Consider the following 21,471-nt stretch of genomic DNA (forward strand, 5'->3'; position numbering starts at 1 on the left):
TAAAGCACCAATCTTCCCAACTAAATAGTGGCTAGAAAGCACAAGCAAGCGTATTTCCCAAAATGTCTAACTATTGCTTTAAATCCCATTGCATTCGTTTCTATTTTGTAATACCATTCAATACCATTAATAGATTTTAAATTGTCAAAACATAGTCTATGGCAAGAAAAATTCCTTTAAGAAAAAGGAGCAAGTCATTTCAGGACTTTGAATGCAGAGATATTTTAGGTACCTGATTTGGAAAGATGAGAGGGAAACCTACAACCTGTATTACTGCATTTTATTCAAGCTCCCAAGTGCCTGAAAGTTTGACTATCACACGAAAGTATATAAAAGTTTGGTTTACTGCCTGTGACTGGCAGCTTTTTGACAGTAACTCTGCTGTCTTGTCAGTAAGCCACATTGATGTGCTCCACTGTGCAGGATAAAACAAATGCTATTAAGTTGCAAATGCAGCTTCACATCGACGGCTGCTGTGGAGAAGCTTAACCAGGGGTTCTTCTCTCCTCGCCTGACTGATGCCACAGGGAGGAGAAGCTGACAGAGCTGAGTGTATCTGAGGAGTTCAGATTGGTGCGAGTTGTCAGTCAGTCTGATTGGAGTAAACAAGAACTCTGACACCAATACCAAAGCAAATGAAGCCTGCACGCTTTATGTATTCATTCATTCAGTCAATGTCATGAGCAGGTGGGGAGGAAGCTACTCTACGCTCATGTTATAAACAACAAGCGAGCAACACTCAGGCATTTTCAGAACTTCAGCATGAATGTTCGTGTAGTTGTATTATAAATCATTTATCTGTGGTCGCACAAAAGTGCACAAAAAAACATTTGCCAGAGTAATTATAAACAACACACCAGCAGCTCAGGAAATGTTTTAGCAAGAGTAAAACACAAAGTAGAAAACTGTGACTTGACAAAACTAAATAAAACTGCAAACAAGACATAACACAAAGCAAATATGCAAAACAGAAAAGCAGTAGTTTGTGCAAACCTTTTTCAGTTGGTGAAATGTTTGTTTCCTGCTTTCGTTTCATTTTTGTCGGTTGGTGCACCATGCTTGTCCAAACTGAAATATCTCAACAACTAATAGATGCATTGCCATGAAATGTTGGACGGACATTCATGCCTCCTAGAGGATGAATCCTAATGACTTTGGTGATCTCCTGACATTTCCTGTAGCAACACCAGCAGGTTGATATTTGTGGATTTGAGTGAAATGTCTCAACAACTATTAGATGGCTTGCCATGAAATTTGGCACAGACATTGATTTCACTCACAGGGTAAATCATTAAAAAATGTAATGTGTGCAATACTATGGTTTAAGACCAAATACCTGCAAAACTTTCCCATCGGCCTCAGCTGCACTTTATGTTTATTGACAAAGGCCTCAAAGAGCAGTTAGCATGGCTGCTTCTGTTTTTGTTTTATGAAACATCCCTCTCTTGTGTTTTTGAAGTTATTTATAAAAATGTGTTCATGTTATGCCTGTTTGTTTTGTAAAGTGTCATAATTCTGTTGTATTAAGATATTTGTTTTTCGACATGTCACTTTTTTGTTGTTGTTTTCGGAAATTATTAGATTTTGTTTTGTTAATTAGACTGGCTTTTTTGTTCTGTTTCGTAAAATGTTGAATTTTAATTTTGTACATATATTTCTGTTTATTCATTTGTTTTGTGAGATGGTGCATTTGTATTTTTTAAAATATTTATGTTATGAAACCTGTGTTGTAAAATTTAGGACTTTTCTTTTGCCAGATGTGTTTTTTTGCACTTCATGGCCACCATGTTCTTCATATTTTAGACATACCCACCTGCAGGTGAGGCAGTCATATCTCCTCCACCATGTTTGATCTTTGAAGTGAACTCAGCAGTGTAACCTAGAAGTTGCTGAGTAATACTACTTCTGGGGTTCCTCGTTACTGCCAGCCCCTCACACTCTCTGTTGCAAAGTAAAGTGATAGGATGAACAAAATACTCTTGTGAAGACTGGAAACACACACACACACACACACACACACAGACTCATACCCACAATTATGCCTCTTCAAATTCTTAATAGCTGTTTGATTATTGGATCCATTTCTTTCATCTATATGAAATTCAACTCCTTTACTCTTTGTATGTGTGTCTGTCCATGCTGCCATTATGTAGCTCATGAGTATCTGTGAGTGGGAGCGACTCAGTGGTGTGGTATACATTACCCTCTGTTGTTAAATTCTGACCCAAGCTCACAATTATCCCCATGCATATTTCATAGACGCCCAATGACAAGAGTGCACGTATCCGTTACTGACCTGACTGCCTGAGCCTCACCTGTTCTGACCAGAGCAGAAAGATTAAGTTGGAGAGGGAAGAAGAGTAGACTGGAAGGAGAAGGAGGGTAATGAAGGGGGTGACACAATGAAAGGATTAAGTGGTAACTGAGGAGAGCAGCAGAATTGCACGAGAAGAGGTGACAAACTACTGAAACCTGTGCAAGCTGAACATGATGGATTCACAGTAACGGAGCAGATTATTTTTGGATTAAAGATGCACCAGAGCAAGCCGGTGTCTTCGGAGTCTTGTCACTGACTGGGTAACAGTGATGCATTTCTTTTCCTCATTGTGGTACAAGCTGGTTTAATAAGTGGAGGAGACACACTTGGATGAATAATCCCGCGCATACAAATGACATCGACACATGCGAATCTGTTCGGATGACATTCAGGTGAGGGCTCTTGAAAAAATGTTTAGTGAAAAAAAAAAGAATACTGATGTGATGAGATGTGAAGATGTAAGGCAGTTGTGGAGGGTAGAGTATCCTGAAAAAAACAAGTGAGTTTAATCACAGAGGCCTTTTCCACAGTGTTATTAGTGATCAATAAAGGTTCTTAAGTGATACAGGATGAGTCAAAATTATTATGCTAGTAATGTCCGTCGCTTTTTTTGCCTTCATTTTAGTTTAGTTTTCCTCAGAGCAAGCTTGTATTTTGATGTTATTAAAGTAATCTATTAATTTCTTTTAGGAAAATCTGTTTAATTCCTTCTTATAATTCAGACCACCTAATTGCTAATATCCAATCTGACATATGCTTAAAAAGACACTATCCAAAAAACACTTTTTTGAATAATACTAGATGATAAAATGTACTTGAAAAGAGCCATATTAACTTTGATCTATAGTATTTAAAGATATCAGCATTCAATATCTCAAAATTACTCAAAGATGCATTATTCTAAGCTCATATTTTGTTGTTGCCTTTGTTTCCTTTGCAGGACTCAGTGTTTCCCTGCATCTGTGTGTCCTTCCTCTCAGCTCAGCCATGTCTGAAATCTAGCAGATCTGCTTCAGAACAACACATGTATATTGCTAGTCACAATCCACAAATTATACGACATCAACCCAAACTTTAAACATACTCTGCATTTCATGACAGCTACGAGTGACTTTGAAAGTATGGATTTGCAGGTCCAGACTTTTGATGCACAGCTACCAGTCGTTGCGTCAATCTATCCGTACCTTGAGCACTGGTCATCTACATCTTTTCAAAGTCCAACCAGTCATGAAGTATTGAGCATATCATCTCTCGTCCCCTCTACAGTCCTTACACTCATGCCCCACTACAAATCTCCAGCTAATGGAAACTTTTACCCAGAGCTTCAATCTTTTACTGAAGTAACATCAGAGCCTCAACCTCCAGAAACTTCAGCTCCTCCCTCTGGTTCTTCAGAGGCCCAAGATGAAAAAACACTGACTTCACCATTTCATTTTGGTGATAATCCTCAAGACATTCAGCAGAGGAAGCCATCAGATGGTGGCCCACTGGAAGAGGGATCAGTAGGGCTCATGTTGCCCAAAGATCTCCCTCATGAGCAGCCAGGTATGGAAATAGTCAAGGGTGTTGGATCAATGTGGATTTTTGATGAAGCCCCAAAAAATCAGGCCTGACATGGATTCTGTTTTAAACCAACCAGCCCTGGCCCAAACCACTGCAGCATTTAACCCAAATGTGACCAAAATGCACATCACATATGAGTGACACCCCTATAAGGCTAAAGGTTCGTGGACACCCAAACATTACACTTAATGTTTTTGTTGAACATCTCATTCCAAAGCCTTTGAAACCTGGATGTAGGGATCTGCTCCCATTCAGCCACTAGAACTTTAGCAAGGTCAGCCACTGATGTTGACAGATCAGACCTGGTTCACAGTTGGTCTTCAAGGTCATCCCAAAGTAGTTGGATGGAGTTGAGGTCAGGGCTTTGTGCAGGCTGGTCAAGTTTTGCCGCTCCAAACTCAGAGAAGCCTTTCTTTAGGGACCTAGCTTTGTGCATGGAAGGATTGTCACGTTGAAACAGGAAAGAGACTGTTTTAACTTTTTTCTGAAATGTAATTTTAATCGGAACTAAGGGGCCAAGCTCAAACCATGACAATCAAAAGTACAAAAAAGTATGTCCACATACTTTTAGCCATACAGTGCAAGCTCATACAGACTCAAACAAAAGCACATTATTGCCCTGTTAACATTAACAAAAGATACAATAGTGACAATAGTGTTAGTAATCTTAATATTTTCATGGCAATATCCACAATCTAGGGCAAGCTGACATGCTGCTAAATGTCACAGGAAGTGCTGTCAGGGCTGATGGGACAGATGTGCACTTGTTAACACAATGCATTGTTCCATGTGCTCCCATTAGAAAGTTAATTAATTGAGCCTCGTCTTTGGATCAAGACAGAGGGAATTAAGATAATTTAGTCCAGTCTGATCATCACAGCTGTAATTCTAATTCTAAAAATTGTTTATTCCACATTTGCCTCAAATGGCAATGAGAAAACACAAGTTTTGGGCATCAGCCCAGCAGGTAACCAACAAAATTAACACTTGACACACAGCTTTACACTTAAAGCATACCATGTCTGATTATCAGTATATTGGTTTTAATGTTGCTTTTGAATCAAAATTATGATGTACATCTCTAATACTCAGTCAGCTGCTAAATTCTTTAGTCTTTACAGAGTTGAATGAAAGCAGCCACATTAATTATGTACTCTCATTAGACTTGCACCACTGAAAATTTGATCAATGCCTACAGATAATTAATCCCTCTGGTTGAATTATTCAATCTCTATCTTGAAATAAAAACGCATAACCAACACGCTATAAGTGGAAAGATTTTTTTTTTTTTAATCAGAAACTAAAAGATGAGGTCACTAAACACGAAAGCAGGTTCTTCTCCTGCACAGACAGACCTGTACATCCTGTTCCTCTGGCTATTCTTGTCTTTCCATGTGATGCTGTATATATTGGTTTTTTTTCTAGGCATCTTGTCAACAATTTTCCTTAAAGATAAGTCATTGGTACTTTCCCTAAAGGATTATCTCCATCTTACACTTCCGGAAGTGCCTGTGATTTCTTCATGCGTGCTATTTTTCAGCCTTAGAAAGCAACCTTGATCCATTGCTTCCACAAAAAAACAGAGCTATCCATATGTTCCTGTGATAGATAGAATAACATCTGTCACTTTTCTCCAAAGTACAGAGTGCTGAAGCAGCTGTTTACAGCTGCAGTAATAACATCATAACGTGGGATAGCGCTGGCATGCAATCTGTTTCATTGCTATCCGGCCTTGTGCCCTTTAATACTATTGGTCATTATATCATTTGAAGGGCTCAGGCTGTGGTGACGGATTTCTCGCACTACCCTAGATTGGATTGCATCACATCTAACAAATAGAGAAAGCAAATGATTATCTACCAATGAGAATGTTTCACCATACCCAGAGGTTTCTTCTTGGACCTATGGTGTTAACTACCCCCCTCAGGTACATCATATGTCACTTTAATGGTGCTTTTTACCAATACCAGGTCAGTCATGTGGACAGTTTGATCCATCTAATGATAACTCATGATTTAGGAAGATTAGTTTTACTTTCAAAACGAACATTGGCACACACCATTAAGTAAACCAAAGTATCATGCAACATTGTTCTCCTCTTTTCTTCTACAAAATAAGACACTCAGCCCTAATCCATTCTGTTTATCTCTCTATAGAGGGCGTTCACATTTTTTGCAAGTTTCACAGCCACCATATTTGGAAGGGGAGGGTGCACACTTGGAAGGGGAGGGTGAGGGGTGGGATATTCAGTTGGTTGCAATCTGCAACCACATTACTAGATGCCATTACACACTGGTCCTTTACCAAAAACTGAACAATGGATTTACTAAAAGCTGATGCAACCCGGTCGTGGGCCAAAAAGCTGAAACTCTAGGCCTTGCATATGGTTTTAATATTTATGTATTTGTTTGTTCTATGTATTTGTAGATGCAGAGTCTCAAGCCTGTTCATCACGTGATGTGTTACTGATTGTGGGCTTGCCTGTCATCATCAAACTGGTCATTACCTCTGCTCTCTTAGGTAACCGAGCTGCCTCTGTTAGCAGTCGGAATTTACTTGTATAACTAGTTTTGATGTCATAACCTAAAAAAATAATATGCTACTAAATTCTATTTATACACCAGTAGTTCATTGAAACAGAAATTGTAGACTCTTAACTGGAATACACTATTTCATTAGAATAATCTGATCTCAGTCTTTTTCAGTTAATGGTTTATTTTAGTACAGACTGGATTTTAAATACCACCACAGTAACCATGTGCATCAGGAGGGTCTCGGCTGGTTGACAGAGAGGCAGCTGTTTATCACCAGAATACTGGCCAGATCAAATCTCCTGGGGCTTAACTGTGATTATTAGTATAATGAGGATGAAAATCAAATTAAATGAAGAGAAAATCTAACTTAATTGGTTTTCCTCATTTGGTATGGCAGGTAATATGTCTTCTGTGAAGATTTCTTCTGAATTTTGAATGAATTAAAATGATTTATCAGGAAAACTCAAAGGGCAGATTATTTTCACCCTTTTAAACATGTATTAGGGTCACGTCATTTGCTGAGGTTCTTATTTCACCAGAGGTGCCTCATGGACAGCATATATTGGGAGTTTCTGGCTTTGATCATTTCAGTTCTGTGATGTTTAATTCTTAACTTACTGTGCCATCTAGTCTCACTGTTTTTCTTGTCTTTTCAAATTAGTCAAGTTCCTGGTATTCCCATCTGAGCTAGAGGACTCATCGCCTCTCTGTGGTGTGATGAGGAACTGCAGTGTCACAACTCAGCCACCTTTTCTATCAAAGAATCCTGTTAACCAGACAGGGAACATCACTGCAGGTAAAAAAACAAAAAAAACAAACATATCACACTGATTGATGTTTATGTAGTCTGGGTCTAATTCCCTGCTTATCTGTCTTGGACAGAAGATGATCATTATATATCCATATGACTGTCTGGCAGTCATGGCCATAAGTTATATGATATAGCCTTATCATGGACAGGGCTTTATAGGAATGTCACCTTAATCATGGAATATATGAAACTGCTGATGTGATTTTGCGGAATTTAACAATCTTTGTAGATTGTTTAGTGTTTTAAATGTGATTTTTTTCACAATCATCTCCACATATCTAGACTGTCCAATTCTGGCCAGTGATGGCCGACGGATCGTTGGGGGAACATTGGCAGCCAAGAACAAGTGGGGCTGGCAGGCCAGCATGCACTGGAAAGGGAAACATGTCTGTGGAGGTGCCATCATCTCCCCACACTGGGTCATCACTGCAGCTCACTGTTTTGTTGAGTAAGAGGTGGACATGTGGAATGAATGTAAGGAAGAGGATACATCAGTTTAGGGAGAAAACAAAGTGCAGTACATTTAGAGGGATAAAAGTTAGATCTACACTGCATATCCACAGTACTTAGTGGGAAGGCTGTAATCAACCAACCCTTGGTCAAGTCCAAGTTAATTCTATGTTCTGATCTCGTCAGGTTCAAGTTGAGAGCAGGTCAAAAAGTGAGTCAAAGCAAATTCAAGACACCAAATAAACAGTGTAATACATTTCCCATCCAGATCCAAAGTTTCTTGAACATCACCAATGCAGATCTGTCAGCAGGGACTCTGTTCAACCCTTGACTTACAGTAAGACAAAGACAGGTATTAATCAGCGCACAGTGAGGCCACTTGAACTGAACTCAGACCACACACATCTCTGTCACACTGTGTGTGTTTCTGCAGGAATGACATGCTTGAAGTGGCTCACTGGCTGGTGGTGGTGGACACAGTTAACATAGCAGACAACTCTCTGGGGAAACGTTACAGAGCACTGCAGGTGCTCTACCACCCCCGTTTCAACAGATACAACAATGACTATGATGTGGGCCTACTGCGCACCATCACTGACATTAACATGAAAGGTAAGAGGAGGTGGCCCCTTCTGTTGACAGGGCTGAGCAAAAACACATCATTTACCTACAGTCTACTTTCATGTTTTGAGATACAAAAAGTAAAATGGATAAAGTTTTCTTTTAAAGGCTTATACTGTTAATGCTAATAATAATAATAATAATAATAATTATTATTATTATTATTATTATAACTTCATTTGTATAGCACATTTCATACAAAATGCAGCTCAAAGTGCTTCACATTAAAGAGATAAAAAACAAAAGAGAGACATTAAGAACATTAAACAGGAATACATGCGTATAATAAAAGGAGGGAAATAAGAAAAACAGAAAACAGTGTATTGCATTAAAAGAGAGGACAAGAATAGCTTAAAAAGGAAACAGCTAAAAATCTTAAGTAAAAGACATAATCAATCATGAAAAAGAATAAAAATGCCTTAAAATGGAGTAAATTGTCTTAAAGATGGTGGGATATGGTGCAAAGGAAATGGTGCAAAAACCATGCTATAGAAATGCTAGGTTAAAAAGATATGTTTTTAGGTGTCATTTAAAGCTTTCAACCAAGCCTGCTTCTCTAACGTCTTTAGGTAATGCGTTCCATAATTTTGGAGCATAAGCGAAGAAAACTGCATCTCCAATTTTCTTTTGGGTAGGCTTATGGGTATCAATCAAGCCTGCAGTAGAAGATCTAAGGGCTCATGAGCAAACATAAAGCAACAGGGAGTCTATGATGTAGCTTGGCCCTAACCCACTGAGAGCTTTATAAACAAGTAAGAGTACTTTAAAATCGATTCTGGAAGACACAGGGAGCCTGTGTAGTCTAGCCAAGACTGGAGTGATGTGTTTTCTCTTTTTTATTTTTGTTAACAGTTTAGCCACGGAGTTCTGAATAAGCTGTAATCTTTCAATCAACCTTTTAGAAAGACCTGTAAAAAGTGCATTGACCATACATAGACCACCATGCTACTGTGCATATTGTGTGGGTCACACAATGCAGAAGCAAACCCGGAAACTAGAAACTTTTGTGCCAGGTGAACAATTCTTATTGGATTGAATGGGCGCCGTTCCCCGGTATCCAGCTTTTATATACATCCATGGGGTTAACACTCCTGTCCCCTGACCAAGGCACAGGCAAAAGATTTGATGCATCCTAGACTATTTTAAAGTACATATTCTTAATATGTGTGCTAGAAATGTAAACACCAGCCAGCTATGTATATACAGATACAAAATTTTGCAGTTCTAAATATGTTTTTCAACTGTATCTGGTTAAATACAGCTGATCTGTGTTGGCTCTTAATTTCATTGCAGTGCTACAGTATCTCTCTGTAGGGGAACTTGGCTAGAAAAAAACTGAGTGTACTATATATGGTTATGCAATGTAATAGCCTTTATCTCTTTATTGCTTTGCATATAAATGTTTCAATCTGATTATTGTGTGTTGAATGTAGGTGGGGTGCGACCAGTCTGTTTGCCCAGTCCAAACGAGTCCTTTCCTCCTGGAGCATCCTGTTGGATCACAGGCTGGGGATTTATTCATGAAGGAGGTGTGTTACACTGACACGAACCCTCTCTGATTGTGTTATTTATATCAGGAAGCACATTCTTTGGTGCCAGTTCTTCCATGATTTCTGTTTCCTCGTTTGTGCCAGTTCATTGATTATTCCTATCATGTAATATGAAACATAAAATAAAGTTTGCCCTATGTTCCTCAAAGCCAGCAAGCCCTTTTGGGGGTCTAAAAATAATTTGACCCCACCATCCACCATTAACAACATATGCAGGAACACTAAATAATTTGCCACTTACCTTCAATAATTAGTTATTTCCATTGCTTTTACCAAGACAAAAAACAACAATAACTTGACAATATGCAAATCCAGGGAGCAACAATCAACTAAAATTTAAACCAATGAAGGAAACAAAAAAAAATGTCACTCCTACTATGAGAAGCAACATAATTTTAAAAATTTAAATGATGACAGAAAGTTAGAAGAAAATATCCCCCCTTAGGCGTGAAACAGCTGCTTAGTTTGATTGGCTAAGGTCTCTCTGAGGGATTTCAGACACATTAAAGGGCATTTTCTTAACCTCCCTTTGATTAACATACTCACATCACAGTCTGTCTTTTATACTTTCTCTCTCTGTTCTCTGTCAGGTTTTGTGTCAAATGAGCTGAGGCAGGCTCAGGTCAAGGTGATAGCTCAATCTGCCTGCTCCCACCCGAGTGTCTATGGCACGTACCTAACTCCTCGGATGATTTGTGCTGGCACCATGAATGGAGGGGTAGACTCCTGCCAGGTATACACCCAGTGATATAAAATCTCCACCTAAACCTGCCTGATAAAGTTTTATGAAGAATATTTGTCACCAGGTCAAATTTGCACCAGTTTCACTTCAGTCACCGTTGAATGTTCACAGGCAATTCAAAATCTGATCTATAATGTTTGATAAATTATTTGTCCTGTGTTAAGGGAGACAGTGGTGGACCCCTGGTGTGTGAGACAGCTAGTGGGGACTGGAGGCTGGCAGGGGTGGTGAGTTGGGGTGAAGGCTGTGGACGGCACAATAAACCAGGCGTCTACAGCAGAATAACTCAACTTCTCCACTGGGTTGAAAGATTTATAGAGGTACTGTAAACTGATTCTTCTTTAGTCCAACAATTATACCCTTCCACACATAAGACATTTTAAATCTGTTTCCCCTACATGGGCATAGTTAGAAATTAAGCTACATGCAAATGTTGATCACACTCAGTGGATTTGTTTAGTGATGATCCCACAGTTTACAGTGCCTATAGATCGGGATAGTTTAAATGTTGTTCTCAAAATTAAATGGAAATGACACCAGCCTGGAAAACTGTGCCTAAAATTCTTTGTTTTTACTTCGAATCCTGAATTCAGGAGGGAGAACAGTTTGACTTTCTATCTAAAGCTGGTTATATGAATAAAACTTGTTGGTTCACCTCATAACTGTTGGGATTGTCATATAAAGAAAATGGTTTGACAAAAGCAGAAAGTATTGTCTTTTATGTGCTTATTCTTCTCAAGAAATACTGCTCAGTCCAAGTTATACAAACCACAGTGTTGACACAGTTTGATAAACTATCCAGCAATGGGCTCGAGTGACCAGAGAAACAGAGTTGCTTCAGTTGCGTATAATGATTATACAGATCAATAAACAGTTTAGTTATTCACTAAGGCGTGCTACAGACACTGAAACTTGTGATACCTTGCTGGGTTGTTTTTTATTGACATAAGGCTCTCTAACAATACAATACATTTACATTTAATATGTTTCATTCATGGAAATATATTTAACTATATTTTATGTTGACGCTTCTCTTTTCAATTTTTTTCAGCAAGGCAAACCAGAGAACTTGGAGGAGACCACAACAGCCATGACCGACACCTCTTCAGAACCCGAGACATAATAACTGAAAATAAAGAGGCAGATCACCTGTAGTTGCTTGTCTGTGTTGTTGGTTATAAAATAAACCAAAATTACTGTAATATTAGTAGGCAGTAGTAGGTATGTATGCACTACAGCTTGATGGATATATTGATTTTTGCTTTTCAGCTTATTAAGCTTATATATCACTAATGTACTGTATATGTTGGACAATAAGTTACAAGAAATTTTAGTACAGCAATGCCAAGGAAATGTTTGAAGTAATTTAGAGACAGTGCCACTGTTATATCGTTTGTCCACCAAATAGCACTAACAAGTTTATTTTTTAGCAATAAAATATCCCACCCAATATCTTTATCACAATTATTAAAAAGACATATTAAAAAGATACTTATCAAAAAATTGTTTTGTTCATGCCATGTATCTCAGCCAGTAAGTGGTTGTCATTTTTGTTTTAAAAATAAATCTCACATACTGATATCAGTATCTAAATTCTATGACCCCTCTGATTCTGTGACCTATTGGGATTTTCAGCTGCTTCTATCTACATCTTTATCTACTTTATTACATACTTTATTTTTTATAGCTGTTACCAGACAAGGCACCCAGCAGTATTTAGATAAGGTCACAAATTTTTATGATTTGGACTGAAATCTATGACTCATCAGATTCTCTGACGCTATGGAATAACTACATGAAAAAGACCGAAGGGTCGACCAGGTATTGACAGATGAAGTATTAGTGCTCTAAATAAACTAAATAAACTGATACAAGAAACAAAGACTCCATATTTGAATCTAATCAAAAACAAAGACAAGATGTATCAACGATACCAAAATAAAAACAACAAAGCCTGTTCCCACTCATATATAATATGTATAATATATACTCGATATCCCTTGGCTGCAGAAAAGAAAGAATAAATACTAGGGCTGCGACTAAAGATTACTTTCATTACTGATTAATCTGTCAATTATTTTTCTTGATTAATCGATTAGTTGTTTGGTCTATAAAATGTCAGAAATGTTGATCATCATTTCCCAAAGCCCAAGATGCAACCTAAAATGTCTTGTTTGTCCTGACCAATACTCCATAACCAAAAGATATTCCATTTTTTATCATAGAAGACTAAATAAACCAGAAAATATTCACATTTAAGAAACTGGAACCAGAGAGTTTCAGCATTTTTTCTTCAACTCAAAATGATTAATCAATTAACAAAATAGTTGGCAATTAATTTTATGTCAATGAAGAAATCGAATAATTGATACAAAAACATTTAAAATAATATTTTTTCCCCATACTATATAGATGTACTGTTTTTGGTAATGGCTATAAAGGTAAAGTATGTGTTTAAGTTTTGTTTTTGTTTTTTTTTTTTTAAGTTTGCTGTGGCAATAGTATAACTGAAATTCCCAATGAGGTGACAGAATCTGATAATAGTCAAATAGTTTGGTGTAATACTGGCTCGGGCCAAAACTCCAGTATTGGCCGAGCTATAAACTGCACAATGGTCCTCAGTAATGAGAAAAGATCCTAACAAAATATTTTTTACTTTTGTTGATTTTAAAAACTGATATTTCTATTTTATATTGTGTTTGTTAATATAATTTTTCAACTACGGCATTTTACTGTCAGATGACATATTTTTTCTTTATATATTGCATTGTAAGTAGCTTTAGTTTGGGTGGTATGAGTCTACCTGATAAGCAGATTTCAACAGTCACGTAGACCATGCTGCCTGCTGTCAAGTCTATTTCAGTGTGTGCATGTGTATATGCGTGTGTGCGTGCGCTTGCATGTGTCATGAGCGCGCATGAGTGATGCTCGTGCACTACAACGGACAGTAAGTGTGTAACGGTTACGACCTGTAAGCATATGTTGTAACAGATGTGACCTGCTTACGTGACCGTGGAGGAAGTTGACCAGCAGGACTAGAGTGGACAAACCCACATTACTCATTAATACAAACAGTGGCTATGGCAACAGCCACAGCCGCTGTAAATGTGAGTGACACTGTCACACCATTAGTGTGTCGGAATTCATCCAAGGTGAGAGTGTAGCTTCTAAACAGCGCTGAACTCTTGAGTTGTATTTTAAGGAAACTGACATTATCTTCCATCAGCTCAAGGTAAACGCAGCTAACTTTATACACATATCCTTGCATGCTCAGGTGCTTGAAAGCGTTTGAACCGCTGCTGATTTTCAAAAAGACATTTGTCCCACACTTCTGATAAATATCTAGCACTGCACCCAGGACATTACAGGCAAGCGACAATGTGTTCGGTAATAAACAGAGTCAGAGCAGTTCAACGGGCTCTGGCTCTCACGCCTCGGCTTAGAATGAACACCGAGGCCTCGAGTTACTCTGCATCCCAGAACAGGCGCGCCTGTCCCGGCCTGAGTGCTGGCGAAGACCCGCTGCGAGCTTTCAGCAGATCGTACTGCTCCAGGATGGCGCTGACCAAAGGACTGCTCTTCAGACAGGTGCGGTTAATTATTAACATGATGTTTTTCTTTGTATTGGTTAAATTATTGGCTCCACATTCAGAGTTAGCAGAGATATTCGTAAAATATTATTTTGCTCCCAGGAAGTGAGCGAGCTAGCCGGTGTTAGCCGTTAGCTTAATTACTGGACCTTATTGTAACGTTACACAACGTTACACAGTCATAGTTTGTTTATACTGAGCCAAACTAAGTTTACAGATTCATCTTTGTGGGTTGTGTTAGTGAAATCTGCAGCCACATGTATCACTCTGTGTCACCCTGCTCAGTCCTCTCAATGTTTTGCAATAACTCTGCAAAACTGATGAATGGAACTTACTGTAATGTTATTATGATGACACTGTCTTGACCTGCGTGAAACAGCCTTACAGCAGAGGATAGAAGTGAGCTTGTCAACAGTAGGCCCTATATGACAAAATACTCTTAAGTCAATGTCCTCTTATTTATTTACTCTCCACTTTTGACCTTATCATGGAAAGTTTGAAAATCTACATGTCAACAAAACCAACTGAGTTTGCTGGAGACGAGGGTGTGGTATGTTCAAAAACTCCAGAGCAAACAAGTACGTAGACCGTGACATGGTTGAGATAGTTTTGTTAACAAGTAAACTGTCCTCTTAAGTATCGAACGGCAAATCTTTGCTTGTAAACACAAAAATATATTTATCACAAACACTGCAAACTTTCCAAATACTGAAAAAACACACATTTTGTAACGAAACATCATAATCGTCTATCCATCTCTCTCACAAACACTATCTCAGGATGACGAGGAGGTTGTGCATCATTATTACCTGTTACCGCGCTTTTTATTTATTGCTGACTCACTCCTGTGCCCTTGCCTGTTTTTCTGTTCAGCTGTTTGAGCTGGAGAGCAGTACCTACACCTACCTGCTGGCTGACACAGAGACCAAGGAGGCGATCATCATCGATCCTGTGCTGGAGACCATTGACAGGGACCTGAAGCTCATACATGAACTGGGGCTTAATCTAAAAGTAGCAGGTCGCTTACTTCTGTGGTACAACAAAGAGATATGGGTTTATTCCATAAATTCAGACAATTTAATATTAATCTTCTGTATTGTCTCTCTAATCAATTGAGCACCCATGCTGCAACAGTCAGCTTTGAGCTTTTTCAAAATTCTGTCACCGATCCTGAAATGTTGGGGCTAACTTTGCTCTGGAGCAAGATAATGATGGCACTGTGAGGCTGCAGGACATCTCAATCTTCCCAAAACTCTGAACCCAGTCAGGCCAGGCTCACAGACAGTCATACACTGTAGACTGTGGGTTTCTCATGTCAGAAGAGTCTTAGTAAACTAGAGCTGGGTAACATATTGTACATGTACAGTACCGGTCAAAAGTTTGGACACACTTTCTCATTCAAGTGAATGTGAAGTGTCCAAACTGTTTACTAGGACTGTAGCTGAAAGTGTGAAAGTGCAAGTGTATCTATTACAACAGACACAAGTCTACTTTCAAGTTACTTTCTGCTCTTGCTTTATAGTTAACCATACCATCTTCTTTTTCTGATAGTAAACACCCACTGCCATGCTGACCATATCACAAGCACAGGGCTGATGAAGAAAAGATTGGTTGGGTTGAAAAGTGCCATCTCCAAATTCAGTGGCGCCTCTGCAGATATATACCTGTTAGACGGAGACAAGATCACATTTGGAAAACATGTAAGAAGAAGAAATATGTAACGTAAAATAAAAACCTATAACCTTAATTTTAAAGAGATTGACGATGGTTAGTAGGGCCACAAATAACGATTATTTTCCTTATCGTTTTAATCTACAGCTTATCATTAATTGTTTTTTATCAATAAAATATCAGAAAATTGTGATAAATGACCATTATAATTTCCCAGAGTCAAAGGTGACAATCACATATGTCTTGCTTTGTCTAATCTTCAGTACAAAACACAAAGATATTCAGTTTACTATTATGTATGACAAAGAAACACATTAAATCATCACATTTTTAAAGCTGAAATCTGCTCATTTTTGGCATTTTAGCTTAAAATATGACTGAAAAGATTATTCAAAAATCTAAAGTAGTTACTGATTAATTTTCTGTCAATCGACTAATCAATTAATCGACTAGTAGTTGCAACTCAAGTGGTTATATTTAGATCTAATAATGTCTCAAAATGTAAACTGGAATATAGTAAATGTGCCTCTTTGTAGACCTGGTAACGTGTACGGATGCACCCATTCAAGCTTTTCATTTTTTATCAGTGCGCCATTTGTTGCTCTGTAGAGGAATTTATGCTTTTTAAATAAAATTGCTTTATAAAATAGCCTCAACAATCCTCAAGTTGACTTCTGTTTGTTCTCCCCTCTAGTTTCTGACAGCGAGAGAGACACCGGGACACACTGATGGTTGTATGACGCTGGTGTCAGGGGATCAGAGCATGGCTTTCACTGGGGATGCTTTGCTCATCAGAGGCTGTGGCAGGACAGACTTCCAGCAGGGTAGACATACACTCTTTACTTTGTCCTAACTGGGCTACAGTGAATGCCTTTATTTTTGTAATGCTGCTAGATGGACACAAGATGGCAGTATTGCATCTGTTTACTTTAGAAATTGTCTTATCTTTGCAAAATGTTCTCTCTCTTAATTCAGGCTGCCCTAAAAAGCTCTACCATTCAGTCCATCAGAAGATTTTTACCCTGCCTGACCAGTGCCTCGTCTACCCAGCACATGACTACTTAGGTTGGCTGAAAACTCACACATCTGAACATTTTTGTAATGTCTCTTGGATTCACTGATTTGAAAACTGGTTATGTAAATAGACAGATTTTAAGAATCAGCAAAGAAAAGTAAAGCCAGTATTTTCCCACCCATAGCAGCCAGTACTGTTATGACACACATGTTAATGTTGGAGTGTTTGCATAAATGCAAATGAAAACAGGTCAAGCCTTTAGACATGCCTCTCCTAATGGTAACCTCATTAGTTTTATTCTGTTGCTACTTTGACAGTTGTATTCAGTGAAAAAAGATCAGCATCAACTCCACAATCTGTCAAATATCAGCATTAAAAATTATATTACCACTTAAATGATACTACTTGAAACCAACTATACTGATATATCGGTGTATGTCTGTTAATAAGTCACATGTTTCCATGTCTGTCAGCACCATGTGATTTCTCCACATTTTCTGAAACTAATATTTGCTTTGATTGATGAGTAAAGTTCAACAGCTGACAAACATTAAGTCCACAGTTGCCATAGATGACATATCAGGCTGAATCTGTCTCTGTGTATCAGGTCAGACGGTGTCTACGGTCGGTGAGGAGCGCCAGTTTAACAGGCGCTTGACCAAGAGCCTGGAGGAGTTTGTGGACATCATGAACAATCTTAATCTCAAAAAGCCTGCTAAGATAGGTATGAAACACTCAAACCATAACAATAACTCCTCATCTACATTCCAACCACCAGAATTCTCATTCGTTGTGCCAAAATATTTTAAAGGCTTTGACACCTCACTGCACAGTCTTGCATGCTTAGATTGTTGAAATTTCTTGCTTATTACCACGCTTCTACTTCTGAAAACAGTCTGTTTTTCTTCTTCCTTTGCAGATATTGCAGTGCCTGCTAATCTAGTTTGTGGAATACATGAAGTTTGAATATCCAGCAAAAGGGAGGCTTTTAATCAAATCAACTACATCATAGCAAAACGATAAACCTACAAAACTAACCATTAAGTGCTTTACTGGATTGTACAGTGTACTGTATGTAAATTTAAAGATGTATATTTGAAAAGCTGCTATCATTTTGAGTGCAACCTCTGATGTCCTTGTGATCATGCTTAAAATAAAGATGCAAACTATTTTAGAAATACGTGCATGAGATACTGTGACTTTTTTTTTGTATTTTGATTGAATTTAAATCTGAGCAACTTTATTTTTTATTCAGCTGCATTTTTATTAATAGCAGAATTAGAGAGGAAATTTACGAGAAGGAAAGCTCAGATAGGAATGTTCCATTCAAGGTTTGGTTTAGTATTCATGAATGCTTAACTTAGACAATTGAGTTCTTCCACACGGCCTTTCCAGTGATTCCGGACTCCACTAGCCAAGGCCGCACACACACCACCCAGACTGCTGCCAGCTACAGCTTTTTTGCATAGCAGGAAAATGAAACTACGCTATTTGCATTCAGAATCACCGAGGGCCAAGTTTCCATTGCGAAAGTTGAAAACATGTCATGTCAATGTGTTTGTGTTCTCAACTGTTTCTCTAGAAGTTTAATAGACAAGGGTGTCTCAGTATCATAATAATATCCACGCCAAGTATCAACACAGTGAAGAGTGCTTCTGGATATCCAGATGTCCTGTATAAACTGCTCTCAGTCAGCATTTAATAGCTCACCAGTACTGCCAGTAAGACAGGTTTGTTTGGGAGTGCCGGCCTCTGACTCAGCCACATCCCTCTGCCAGAGCAACTTGCACATGTGATAGTATCCCGTATGACAGTGTATGACTGATGAAGTTTTGAAGACCAGTACCAGTTCTACAGATTTTTACTCTTGCCAGGAAGCACACTGATTATCGGCCATGATGTGACTGATCCACATTAAATACAGTTTTGTTTTTTTTTTGTTTGTGTTTTGTCAATGCCATTATACAAGTCGATTTTACTTCTATTAGTTACATTCATTCAGTCACAGAAGAGCACTGACTCGGTTATTAGTGCCTCATCCAATCCTTGGCCTCATGTAATCTTTTTTATTCAAATTATGACTAAAATGAGCAGCGGTGGAATGTAACTAAGTGCATTAAATAATGTACAAAAGTACAACTTTGATGTACTTTTCCATAAAACATGATCAGTTAATAAAACATAATGGATTGTTGTAGTTAAACACAGTATATAAAGTAGTGGCAAATAGATTCACATTAACCTGCTTTAACATGTAAGTCGATGAAAACACGACTTTTACTTGTAATGGAGTATTTTTATATTGTAGCATTGCGAATTTTACTTGTGTAAAGGATCTGAACGCTTCCTCCTTCACTGGTGATGAGTTTCTCGCAGTGAGCTTTTAAATTTGTGAAAAAGAAAGCATTTCTATGAGATCTGTATGTGGTATTGGCAGAAACCCTGAGCTGAGGTAACTGAAACATATCAGGGGAAAAAAAGTTGGATTGGTGCATCCCTATTAATAAGGCCTGTACTGACAAGATGTACAGTATACCAGTTTGCTGTAATTAATCTGACCCCATCTGCACTTCTTATTGTTATCTGGGCAGGTCAATACATGAATGTATTTAATGTATTAGCAGCAAAATAAATTCCTGTAACTCCTCAGAAGATGCACAGCAACTTTGTTATTGAAGAAGACTTGTCTAAGAATAAAAGAAAGTGTAGGTCAGAGTCTCTGTTGGTGCACTATGCAGGTTAATACTGTTATCCCACATAAACACACACACACACACACACACCATCTACCAGCTGTCTCTGTCAGCACTTGAGACAAACAACATTATGGGACAGCCCCTCTGCCTCACCTAGTACACTCACCAACAGACACCTGTATTGCTTTTCTTTCTAAACAGACCGTTGCTGAAGATATGTTGCTTCAGGGGAACAGCCATTTCCCTGTAAAATGGTTCTATTCTCTTATGTTTTTGCTGCTGCTTGGGAGTGAAGGTGCCAGCTGTCCTTTCACCCAGTCTGTATCACCCATCTGCCAGGTCTCTTTCAGTCTCTCCCTCGACACCACTATGCTGTGCCACCATGAACCTGCTGCCCATTCTCTCCCGCACTGGCCACATGTCACTGGAAAGAATCTATTACACTATCAGCTCATTCAGAAAGAGCTGTAAAGAGGCCAGTCAGGGTGATAAAGCCCTCAGAGTGAAGAGAGCAGATTTTGCCCAACAGACCTTAAAGAAAATACTCCTATAGAGGAACTTAAAGTGTATCTGTGCTGCTTAGCACAGGTTGGTTTTATACTTTTTTCAACTTTTTAGCTCCTATAATGCTAATAATGTGTATTGCTTTTGCTAGGACTATTCTTAACTCTCTCGTAGTATCACTAAATAACATTTCTACAGGAATTTACAGTGCTGTGTTTCTCAATGCTAAGTTTATAGTGACTGTCTAATACCTGATGGTATTTTAATCTCTACTGGGATCAATATAAGACTGCCATAGGGACTTACAGTGTTTGTGGTAGTGTTGAAGCACTTTTATGTACATATTCTCAGTCATCCAGGTCATGGGATTTCTAATAGTAGTAAGTCACACAGCCTTGACGGTCATGGAATATCTAATAGTATCTTTTATGATATTTATATTACCACTCTAATATGTAGGGACTTTTGGTGAGCTTGTTGTATTTTACAGAAACAAGTAAGTAAGTAAGAGACTTGATAGAATTTAATGGCTCGTGTGTTTCCACAATTTTGCTATCTTGCAGAAACACTGAAAATGAATCTGCGTAAGGGGAGAACAGGTTCAGTTGTAACACCCCACTTCAGTTTCCCTTTAATTCTCTACTGGGATAGAGGATGTTGTATTGCTGTACAGATTAAAACCCCCTGAGGCAAGTTTCTGATTTGTGATACTGGGCTATAACTATACAAAAAAAAAGACTTGACTTGACTTGAAACATGCTTTAGTGACATTCAGGCCCTTCTTACAGTTACATTTCCTGTTTCATGCTACAAAGCAACAGACAGTTGATTCAAAAGACAAACTTGGTTTTTGTGGTAGCCTACAGTATATTTCCTAATATTCTAACTTCCTGTATATTTTTGACAGCTCTCTTAGTTTTTGTGACAAATTTTGAAACTAATATAGATTTTATCACCATTTACTGGACTACAAAGTAATGTGTTTATATTGTGTCAGATGTGTTGCAAGCACAGTTTTATTATGGCTGGCACTGTGTTGTCAGTTTTAACTAATGTTGAAAGTGAAAACACTTTACCTGCTAACCAGCACCTCTAAAGCTTACCAAATTAGATGTTATATCTCATTTGTTCAATCCATACAAAAACCAAAGTGTAAAGACTAAAATTTCCTGGGGTTATGAGTGTCAGACTGTTCCTCGGCTCTGATCCACCCCTAAACCTGGGAATTGTCGATTTTACAGTTTGGTTTTTGTGTGGATTTAATGAATGAAATATAAGTCGTTAATTAGTGAGCTTTAGAGTTGCTGACAGGCCAATTCTGTTATTATTTGACAGAATCAGACTAGCTGTTTCCCCATTTCCAGTGTTTATGCTAAGCTAAGCTAACTGGCTGATGGCCTTAACCTG

The 21,471-nt window shown here is 38.3% G+C and overlaps 2 protein-coding genes across 6 annotated transcripts; both read left to right on the forward strand.

Moving 5' to 3' along the window:
- The first annotated feature begins 8,280 nt into the window (after positions 1–8,280).
- On the forward strand, positions 8,281–12,063 carry LOC122987311 (transmembrane protease serine 3-like). The gene is made up of 5 exons (XM_044359116.1): positions 8,281–8,287; positions 9,730–9,825; positions 10,437–10,579; positions 10,753–10,908; positions 11,640–12,063. The coding sequence occupies exons 1-5, from the start codon at positions 8,281–8,283 to the stop codon at positions 11,709–11,711; spliced, it is 474 nt and encodes a 157-aa protein (XP_044215051.1). The 3' UTR covers positions 11,712–12,063.
- A 1,432-nt stretch (positions 12,064–13,495) lies between these two features.
- Positions 13,496–18,044, forward strand: ethe1 (ETHE1 persulfide dioxygenase). 5 transcript variants are annotated; one of them, XM_044359974.1, is made up of 8 exons: positions 13,496–13,820; positions 13,935–14,176; positions 15,052–15,196; positions 15,730–15,878; positions 16,544–16,673; positions 16,825–16,914; positions 17,472–17,588; positions 17,784–18,044. In XM_044359974.1, the coding sequence occupies exons 2-8, from the start codon at positions 13,967–13,969 to the stop codon at positions 17,828–17,830; spliced, it is 888 nt and encodes a 295-aa protein (XP_044215909.1). In that variant the 5' UTR covers positions 13,496–13,820; positions 13,935–13,966; the 3' UTR covers positions 17,831–18,044. The 5 variants fall into 5 exon arrangements, with proteins under 5 accessions (XP_044215909.1, XP_044215908.1, XP_044215910.1 ...); XM_044359973.1 differs by having other exon boundaries at positions 13,496–14,176; XM_044359975.1 differs by lacking the exons at positions 13,935–14,176; positions 15,052–15,196 and having other exon boundaries at positions 13,500–13,740.
- The last annotated feature ends 3,427 nt before the right edge of the window (positions 18,045–21,471 follow it).

Source organism: Thunnus albacares, chromosome 8 (assembly GCF_914725855.1).
Source record: "Thunnus albacares chromosome 8, fThuAlb1.1, whole genome shotgun sequence".
Lineage (NCBI taxonomy): Eukaryota > Metazoa > Chordata > Actinopteri > Scombriformes > Scombridae > Thunnus > Thunnus albacares.

What these genes read in the sequence shown, in the direction of transcription:
- ethe1 (XM_044359973.1), top strand. Translation starts at nt 13,967, where the DNA reads ATGTGTTCGGTAATAAACAGAGTCAGAGCAGTTCAACGGGCTCTGGCT. An exon ending in AGATCACATTTGGAAAACAT is followed by an intron (nt 15,879 to 16,543) that starts GTAAGAAGAAGA and finishes TCTCCCCTCTAG; the next exon opens with TTTCTGACAGCGAGAGAGAC. An exon ending in CAAAAAGCCTGCTAAGATAG is followed by an intron (nt 17,589 to 17,783) that starts GTATGAAACACT and finishes CTTCCTTTGCAG; the next exon opens with ATATTGCAGTGCCTGCTAAT.
- LOC122987311 (XM_044359116.1), top strand. An exon ending in GAGGGGTAGACTCCTGCCAG is followed by an intron (nt 10,580 to 10,752) that starts GTATACACCCAG and finishes TCCTGTGTTAAG; the next exon opens with GGAGACAGTGGTGGACCCCT. An exon ending in GGGTTGAAAGATTTATAGAG is followed by an intron (nt 10,909 to 11,639) that starts GTACTGTAAACT and finishes AATTTTTTTCAG; the next exon opens with CAAGGCAAACCAGAGAACTT.